Raw genomic sequence first — 10,386 nt, forward strand, 5'->3', positions numbered from 1 at the left:
TTGGAAAGAATGAAATGAATGAAGGAGAGACGCTGTCCTTTTCCCCGTGTTTTCGGTTCCCTGCTCGCTCTCCCCGCGGGCTGCCAAGTAGCATCTCCTCCCAGCTCGGTCCCCGCCCCGCCCCCTAGCGTCGGAGCCCCGCAGCCAGCGGCTGGCGCCTATCTCTTTAAGTGACAGCTGTGGCTCGGGTCCCAGTCCGGAGCTTGACGTCAGTGCCGCCGCCCCGGCTGCGAGGAGTAGTTAGCGCCACCGTCCGCGCTCGGAGCTGGCTGCGCGCTCGCAAGCTGCTGGGGCGGCGAGTTTTCTTTGCTCCGGCCCCTCCTCCCGCCCTCCCCGCGGGGAGCCGAGCGGCCGCCTAACAGCCTCTCGCAAGTCTCTCTCACACTTCCCCGCCGTCACCCCAAAGGAGCAGCCGCTCCTCCTCGCGCCTCTGCCGCCGCCGCGGCGCCCGCGGAGCTCTTCTCCCGCGCTTCGCTCCCCCGATGGAGCCCGGGCGCCGCCGCCGCTGCCCCGAGCCCTGAACGGGGACGCCCCGGCCGAAGGAACGTGCCGCCCGGCCCGAGGGCGCACCAGGCACACGCCAAGGCCGAGGGCCGCCGAGGGTGGAAGGCGCGGGCTTCGGGAAGGAGAAAGTGCTGCTCTCCCGGGTCACTTGGCCGGCGGCGGGGGGACCATGGCTTTGAAGGACACGGGCAGTGGCGGCAGCACCATCCTGCCCATTAGCGAGATGGTCTCCTCGTCCAGCTCGCCGGGCGCGTCTGCGGCCGCCGCCCCGGGGCCCTGTGTGCCCTCGCCCTTCCCCGAGGTAGTGGAGCTCAACGTGGGAGGCCAGGTCTATGTGACCAAGCACTCGACGTTGCTCAGCGTCCCGGACAGCACTCTGGCCAGTATGTTCTCGCCCTCCAGCCCCCGGGGCGGCGCCCGACGCCGAGGAGAGCTGCCCAGGGACAGCCGGGCGCGCTTCTTCATCGACCGGGACGGCTTCCTCTTCAGGTACGTGCTCGATTATCTGCGGGACAAGCAGCTCGCGCTGCCGGAGCACTTCCCCGAGAAGGAGCGGCTCCTGCGCGAGGCCGAGTACTTCCAGCTCACCGACCTGGTCAAGCTGCTGTCGCCCAAGGTCACCAAGCAGAACTCACTCAACGACGAGGGCTGCCAGAGCGACCTGGAAGACAACGTCTCCCAGGGCAGCAGCGACGCGCTGTTGCTGCGTGGGGCGGCCGCAGCCGCGCCCTCGGGCCCGGGAGCGCACGGCGGCGGCGGCGGCGGCGGCGGCGGCGGCGGCGGGGGTGGCGCGCCGCCGGACAAGCGCTCGGGCTTCCTCACGCTCGGCTACCGCGGCTCCTACACCACGGTGCGAGACAACCAGGCGGACGCCAAGTTCCGGCGTGTGGCGCGCATCATGGTGTGCGGGCGTATCGCGCTGGCCAAGGAGGTCTTCGGGGACACGCTCAACGAGAGCCGCGACCCTGACCGGCCGCCCGAGAAGTACACGTCCCGCTTCTACCTCAAGTTCACCTACTTGGAGCAGGCTTTCGATCGCCTGTCCGAGGCTGGCTTCCATATGGTGGCGTGTAACTCCTCGGGCACCGCCGCCTACGTCAACCAGTACCGCGAAGACAAGATCTGGAGCAGCTACACCGAGTACATCTTTTTCCGTAAGTTCCCGGTCTCCGCATCTCCTACTTCTCCCCGCCCCTTCGCCGACCCGCGGCGGGTTTGAGCCCGGCTGGAACCCAAACGGGGCCGGTGTCCCGGGCGGGAGCTGGTTAACTAGTAAGTGCGAGGGGCTTTCCCTGCACGGCCCCGTCACGCTGCAGACACAATTTACGGTTTCGTCCCTTGTGATCTCCCTTTCGATTCCCGTCTTCTTCAACTCGAGAGCACGCAATTCCCAACCAGTCCTCTTTCTTAACTTCATTGATTTTGCCCTCTCACCCTGCCCTGCTCTTGGAGGCGCTGGGCTCCCTTCTGCCGAGGGCGGGGTAAGACGGGAGCCCAAAGCTGCGCGCATAGGTCCTCTTCCTTCTCTCTGCTTCCACGGAATTCCTGGGGGTTAACTTATGTGGGTCTCAGAGGTGTCCCTACAGAGGGCAGTTTGGCATCGAGGCATTACGGCGCACGCCAGGATCATCTCCAGTTGGTGCCTGTCTGGCGCAGGAGCTTACAATTACGGGTGTTTTCGGAAGGGGGCAAGGAGAGAAAGGGCCACCGTGCCTCCTGAGCTGCCTCGGGGACCGGGGCGTGAGAGCAGCTGGTGGGAAAGAGGTGTCCATCGACTCACAGAAACCTCAGATTTCCCCCACGCCAGTTGTCAGTTAACTGCTGGGTGTTCTGAACAGCGGAGGGTGGAGGGAACTGGAGTTTGGGTGTCTTCTGCTGTCAGGGTTGGAGATTAGGAACGGACGTTGTGCGTGTGCGTGTACGTGTGTGTGAGTGAGATTGTGTTTCCTTTCTGGGCACCTCGAGTGCAAAAGGGGGATTGAGTCCACTTTCCCAGGGGGGAATGAAATGCCGTGGTTTTCTGAAATGAGAGAATGAGGGTGAGGATCCGGAAAGCATTTGGCATGGTGCTTTTTGTAGTGCGCTTCCGGAGGGGGCTCTGTGGATCAAGTTCAAGGACTACACCAAATATCACTGGGGCTGGGAGGATGGGCTCAGCACAGTAATCAGTGACGCTTACCAAATGAGGAGGGCCACAACCAGAGAGCTATTTGGACAAATGAAAAGCCAGCTGGGATGGCAGCAGGAACATCATTTGGCAAACGTTTGTTCTTTGGCAAAACACAAGAAGCTTTAAAACTTGCCTGTAGAGTTAGGGAGAATATCATTGACAGCTTATGATAGAAATAGACCAGCTTTAATTGTATCTATTTCTTTTGGTAATTCACTCACTGGGATCTAGACAATTTATTGCACTTTATTTTGACTGGAGAAGTGGAAAGGACTTTCTTTTCTTTTTTTTGCACAGGTGCAGGCTTGATGGGGAGGTGCTCATTGTATGTTCTAGTAACCTTGGAGATATGGTGACGCAACACAGCACGCAGGGTCTTAGTGTTAGATTGTCTTTTTTAATAGTGCTGGATTTCCCGTGAAAACCATTTCACAGAGAAGCAAAGAAAGTGCATGTTGTAGTGGTAGATAAAAATCTAATTGTCTTCATTATATCAAGGTATTATCTGCTGCACAGTAAAAAAGTTTGATAGAAAAGTAGCCTAAAGGAAGGTGGTATTTTATTGCTTACATAAAATTGGGATCCCTTCAATAGGTATTAAGTAATTAAAACATTTTTTAGCATCGCTGTTTACATCTTATGCTTTATCAATGGGACCTTTATTAGCATTTTAGCTCTTAAACATTTATGTCATCCCAACATGGGTGTACTTCCAAGCATTTTAGAAGATGAGATGAACTTTTGACTCTCTTTTGGCTAGAGGTTTTTGTTAGAGAAGATAGGAGCATAAGTGCTCAGTGGTTAAGATTCTTGCATTTTGCGATCTTTCACAGTGTTGGCCTTTCTTATTCCCCTAGAGAGTTGTGGACTTGAACATGTTTATTTTGTTTATAAAGAGAACATAGGTTGTCTCTAAATTTTGAAAACACGTCCTTAAAATACTTTATTGCAGTGGGAAACTCATGCAATTTAACTAATAAGGTAATTTGAGAGGTATTTGGAATTTAGGATATTTAACTTCTGGAGCCAGAAGAAGTGTTAAATAAAATAAAATATCTGTATTACAAATAACTATGTGCAGAGTACTCACGTAACTAATGAGCTCTGAGCTTCATTCATAAAAGTCCTAGAAATCTAAGCAACCCACAGCCTTCTTCATTGATTATTCTGTGGGGGAAAATACACAAGCCCAGGTTAAATAATGTTCTCCTGAAGTGGTATTTTAGTCATTGACTAACCAAATGTAATATAAAACCTATTTGTGATGTAAAACTTATCTTGAATCCTATTATATATACATTTATTTTATGTTTTGTATAGATTGTAGCATATTTTCACAGATTATTTTGCACAGGATTTCTTTTAATATTGGTGAATGAAAATACACTGTAAAGTTTTTATATTTCCATTCCCTTCAGCTTAAGTAATGATATAAGTATACAGAGTATAATTATTTTGTTTAGCAGTCTCTATTTAAGAAAACTATTCAGTGTTATTCATAAAAACAAAATCAGTGAATGAACTTGTTTGTCCACTATGTTTTAGAGGTAGAAGGAGGTCATATTATTTTTTATTTCCCCTTTGACACAGTTTTTTCAACAAATATTTATTTTAGTGTATAACATGTATCAGTCATTTTAACCCCTTTTAAAATTCTGGCTATGTGTGAAATCAGCAGCATAAAGATGCTCTGAAAACTATAGAATTGTAGTTTATACACTGGAACATCAGTTTCAGCTCCTTACTCCCTCTCCCCCTTTGCCCCTGAATTTCTATATAGATGGGAAGAGAGTGGCAAATGGTTTGGTAATCCCAGACACTGCCATTGCCAAATGTGTGATCTTGCTTAAATTACTTACTTTTTCTGAGTCTCCATTCCTCTACCTGTATTACAATGGGGGTTATTATAGTTCCAATTTTTTTTTAAGATTTTATTTATTTATTTGGCAGAGAGAGACACAGGGAGAGAGGGAACACAAGCAGGGGCAGAGGGAGAGGGAGAAGCAGGCTTCCCGCTGAGCAAGGAGCCCGATGCCAGACTCTATCCCAGGATCCTGGGACCATGACTAGAGTGGAAGGCAGACGTCTAACTGACTGAGCCACCCAGGCGTCCCTATAGTACCAGTTTTATAGGATTTGAGAATACATGTAAAGTCCTTAGACCAGTGCTTGACATATAATAAAAGCTTAACAAATGTTAGTGGTTACAATTATAAGTCATATTATACCAAGTTTATTATTCCTGTCAATATTAAATTTTAACTTTGTTACATACTAAGTAGAGTTGATTTAATTATAAAGTTTATTAGAAAATTATTTTGCAATTCAGTGATAACAATAAACTTTCAAAAGTTTGACATGACCAATTTAATAACAAGTTCTTTCTTGGAACTTGGATTTTTCAGGCCAAGTTCAAGTCACCTAGGTTTGCCGGTCATACTACAGTTAGTTTTTTGGGTCAACTCCAACAGAACTCTTTTCTCATTCAGGGCCAAGAAGTGTTTTAATGCTCTCTACTAGGACTTGAAAGTTTGGTAATATTTTCTGACAAGCACTGAGCTAGATTCATTATCTCCTTAAGTGCTGGTATCCAGGTCATTGGGTTCCAATGCTCAAGGTTATATACAGGCTATTAAACATCTAACACCAACTTCATTTGGCTGGATGGACACTTTTATCTATTCTCAGTGTTAACTCATTATTTTACCAAGTCTTTTAGACTCTGCAACCTATATTAATGATATTACCATTCCATATCACTCTTTTAATACTGAAGATTGTCTTTTCTTGAAGGAAAGCAGAGTGATTTCTGTGCTTTTTGTTTTTTGGGTGGAGGGTGTCTGTTAAGTGTGCTTGTGGCTGTTTTTAGCTGTATCTAGAAGACAAGGCATTTTATGTTGGCATTGTACTACATCGACAATAAATAGTTATAGGCTTGGCATGTGATATGTAGACTACCCATAGTTAAAATAAACATTATATGTATCCTTTATTTCTCACAATCAGGTGTTTACAGAATGGTAGTACTGCTCTTATTTCAAGTGCTTCCAGTTTTGTACTCCATAGGTTGGTTGAGTAATATTTGGTGTGAAAGTATACATTTCTCCAGGATGCACTTGATATACTTTAAGTTTGGTGTACATTTTTTTTGTTGTGACGTATGAGAGTGCCAGATCTAGGAATTAATGCTATTATTGAACTGGGCTGTGAATTCTGATTTGTCAAAATGGATTCTTATATCTACTCTTTCAAATCTGTTCTAATTTACTTGACTGTGTTGGGTTGAAGATAGCTAGTTGAGTTGAAAATATTCAAATAGTTATTAAGTCCTACGTTAGCAGCCCTGTTGTATTCAAAGCTTTCTAACAAACATCTTCAAAAAGTTATCTATTTAGATGCATACCTTTATTTTATTTATTTATTTATTTTATTATGTTATGTTAATCACCATACATCATTAGTTTTTGATGTAGTGTTCCATGATTCATTGTTTCTGCATAACACCCAGTGCTCCATAAGAACGTGCCCTCCTCAATACCCACCACCAGGCCAACCCATCCTCCCACCACCCTCCCCTCTAGAATCCTCAGTTTTTCAGAGTCCATCGTCTCTCATGGTTCGTCTCCCCCTCCGATTTCCCCCCCTTCATTCTTTCCCTCCTGCTATCTTCTTCTTCTTTTTTTTTTTTTAACTTATATTGCATTATTTGGTTCAGAGGTAAAGAATTTTATAAAAGAAAAGTAAAATTAAAAAAATCACCAACAGTAACTGCTAATAAAATCTTGATTTATTTTCTTCCAGTCTTTTTTCTATGCATTGTTGTTGTACTATACAAATGGTTTGTATGCTGTCTTTGTTTTGTTTTGTACATTTATTATACTTATTGACATTTCCCCCATGACATTAACATTTTTACTGACATCTTAGATAATAAAAGTATAATACATGCCCTTTACCACAGACAGTATTATAAATAAATGTTGATGTTAAATACTTTCCCTGTAAGCTTAGAAAAAAGTTGATTTTTTTTTCAAAATACAGAATGTGTAATAAAAAGAACATTTACTGTATACCTAATTTTTTGATGTGCTTTATACACTTTACTTATTTACTTCTTCCTTGAGCTTGGTTCCCTGATACTCCAGTTAGGAAACTATGATTTGAAAAGGTTAAATAACATCCCTGGGTCATAGACCTATATGGGGCTGTGATGGAATTTGAATAGTTCTTACTTCAAAGCCCTTCCTCCTAAACATATAAAAACTATACCTGTTTCATGCAATTTGACAAGTATATTTCAATGTCCACTGAGTACTTAGAACTTAGCTCTATAAGCAAAAAAAGGTAGTGTGAACTATGTATGAATGAATCAAATATTTCTACATTAAATTTCCATAAGAATACAGTAAATACATATTTTATGTCTTTATTTGATAAAAGGGTTAATTTTTATTGCATAAGGCTACCATATTTATGAGTGTTTTTTAAACTAAAGAAAACAAACCATTTGACTCAATTCAGGACTTTTTTGGGGGAACAAGTAATATTTATAAGTTTGATAAACTGGCTTAAATTTAGACAGTGCTAAGGTAGTTGCATACTCCTTTTCTATAGAAAATTCATTTTCACTTTGTGTATCAGAACTCATTTTATATGTTTATATGTTCTTTTCTTAGAAGGTGGCATAATGAAGAGGCTATTTTAGTTGAAATCAATTTTGTTAATTACATATAGTCTGTTGGTTCTGGATATTGGTTAATGACATTAAATTATATACTTAGTATAATTAAGTTCAAAACAGTATTAAATACCAGCTGGGTGTTGAGATTGACTCTCCCTCTCTATATATAATCTGTATATTATATGTACTGTATATAAATGTGTATTTGAAGTATTTGGAAAGTAGCATTTTAGATTACCCTTCAATTTATATTTATTTACAGGTGTCATTTTCAAACCCTTGTTTGAATTAACTTCAGGGTATTTGAGTAAACTCTCAGCATTTAGTAGCAGCCACTATCCTGCAAGACATGCTGGTGGCTTTTCCAGTCGAGTTTATTCTTTTAGTAGTGAGAGGCTGTGCCATCGGAGGTTTTGAAAGGAGTTGCCTAAAGATGAGAACAACTGTATTCATAGGACTTCAAAGTTACCCCAACAGATTAACTACTTTACAAGTTCTAAGGGTAATGGTGAACCTCTCTAGCTGCTGACTTGATATACATGTCTTGTGCCTATCAGCTGTAAACTTCCCATCATTCACTTTTGTGTGGGAGCATTTCATGAAATCTAATTATCCTACAAGGCTAGTAGTATTTTGCACCTTCAAAAACAAAAATAGATGAAGTATTTTATGCTGAGCTTGTATTATTTACAAGGTTGTATCCTAACCCATTGGGTTTAAGTGTATTCCTTGGTATCATAGTCATGCAACACTGAGTGACCCTGGCTGTAGAATCCTTTTGCATTTAGTCTCTGCGCTTGCTTAGGTGAAGAGTCCATACTGCATTTCCTACAATATGTAATTTCCTTTCTCTCTCTTTATTCCTTTCTTGATAGATCCCATTTTTCCTAACTTTATTGAGCTATAATTGATATGCAACATTTAGTAAGTTTAAAGTATACAACATGTTGATTTGATACATTTATATCTTGCAATATGATTACCGCTATAGCATTGGCCAATACCTCAATATCCCATAATTACCATTCTTTTTTGTGGCCGGAATGTGTAAGATCTACTTTAACAACCTTCAAGTATATAGTACATTATTGTTAACTATAATCACAATGCTGTGCATTAGATTCCCAGAACTTAATCATCTGGTAACTGGAAGTTTGTACCCTTTGACTAACATCTCCCCATTTCCCCCATCTGTCAGCCCTTGGTAACCACCATTCTGTACTGTTTCTACAAGCTTTTTCTTAGATTCCATGTATAATTGGTATCATAAGGTATTTGTCTTTCTCTATCTGACTTATCTCACTTAGCATAATGCCCTCAGGGTGTGTACATGTTGTCACAAACGGCAGGATTTCTTTCTTTCTCTTGGCTAAATGATATTCCATTGGATATATACCACACCTTTTGTATCTGTTCGTCCATTGACAGACACTTAGGTTGATTCCGTATCTTGGCTGGTGTGAATAGTACTGCAATAAACATGGGAGTACAGATATCTCTTTGAGATCCTGTTTTCCTTTCCTTTGGCTATGTATCCAGAAGTGGCTTTGCTGGATCATGTGACAATCTCATTTCATATTGATCTTCTGCATTAGTCCTCTCCTTGAAAATTGACACCAAGTCTTACTTTTGTGTTCTCAGCTCCCAGTGCAGTGGCTAGTACACATTAAACACTCAACAAATACTTGTTTTTTGAAAAAGAGTGCAAATTAATGAATGAACTAGATATGTTGGCGGTTCCATTAAGGTAGTTACTGAATTAAGATTTAGTATCACTTCAATTTATTTATTTATTTATTTTAAAGATTTCTATTTATCTGAAAGAGAGAGAAAGAACAAGCAGGGAGGAGGGGCAAAGGAAGTGGAAGAAGCAGGCTTCCCGCTGAGCAGGGTTGGATCCCAAGACCCTGCAAGGGCTTGATCCCAGGAGTCTGGGATCATGACCTGAGCCAAAGGCAGCCGCTTAACCAACTGAGCCACCCAGGTGCCCCATCACTTCAATTTAAATAGAACTTATTGAGCAATTACCAGGCTACACCACCATGGGACAAGACATACAAATATGAATGAAAGAGGCCTTGCATTTAAATGGTGATCTCAGTGAACTTTGTGTAATTATGAATTATGTTACTAGGTATGAGTGTATTAGCAAGAGGCATGAGTAAAGACGTGAGAAGTTGTTACACAGGCACCTATAAAGAATAAAAATAAGTAAAATGTTAACAAAAATAGAGGCAGATTAAAATAATGTTATAAATGAACTTGTTAGCATTGTAAACATACACACAGATCCCCACACACATTTATTTATATTTAAATGATATGAAGAATGTTGGGCAAATGCTCTGTGCTGCAACCTATCTGCAATCACATTGCTGAGTACTTGCCTTTCAAAATATCTTAGATGTAGAGTGGCTGCTACCTCCAGACATAGTCAGACCCTATTGAGGTGTAATATAAGGTCAGGAATTATTTGACTATACTGGTAGGTATTTACAAAGGTGAGGATCTGGTTAATTCTATGTTGCAATCTCAACTCTTAGTTTTTAAAAGTTACTTTAAAATACACTTAACAGATATTGCTATTTTATGATCAGTATTGCAATATCAATTTTACTTATATTCATTAACCTTGTGTCAAGATAGTTAATAAAAATAAATCAACTTTGCTGGCAATAACAGCACACACTTCATGATAATGGTAGGATGCTCATTATTTCAGTGTTTATTCACCAAATTTAGTTCAATGCTTGTTCAGCAGTTAACTTAGAATGCTATTTCCACCATATTGTAACCATTCTCACATTAAAATCTATTTACATTGGGGGGAAAAGTAAGCTAAATACAACAGAAGAAAATAATAAAAAAAATATATAGTGTCGAGTCTCTTCAACAAATGGTGTTGGGATAATTGGACAGCCACATGCAGAAGAATGAAACTGGACCATTTCCTTACACCACACACAAAAATAGACTCAAAATGGTTGAAAGACCTCAATGTGAGACAGGAGTCCATCAACATCCTAAAGGA

General features: G+C 42.2%; 1 protein-coding gene across 1 annotated transcript in view; it reads left to right on the forward strand.

The window, feature by feature from the left end:
• The first annotated feature begins 256 nt into the window (after positions 1–256).
• The window catches only part of KCTD8 (potassium channel tetramerization domain containing 8), a 219,765-nt gene continuing 209,635 nt past the window's right edge, over positions 257–10,386 (forward strand). Inside the window, exon 1 of the mRNA XM_006727320.3 lies at positions 257–1,658. Within this exon, the coding sequence (XP_006727383.2) occupies positions 674–1,658 (985 nt within the window). The 5' untranslated portion in view covers positions 257–673. The remainder of the gene's footprint in view (positions 1,659–10,386) is intronic.

Source organism: Leptonychotes weddellii, chromosome 2, assembly GCF_054177405.1.
Source record: "Leptonychotes weddellii isolate Sample4059 chromosome 2, ASM5417740v2, whole genome shotgun sequence".
Lineage (NCBI taxonomy): Eukaryota > Metazoa > Chordata > Mammalia > Carnivora > Phocidae > Leptonychotes > Leptonychotes weddellii.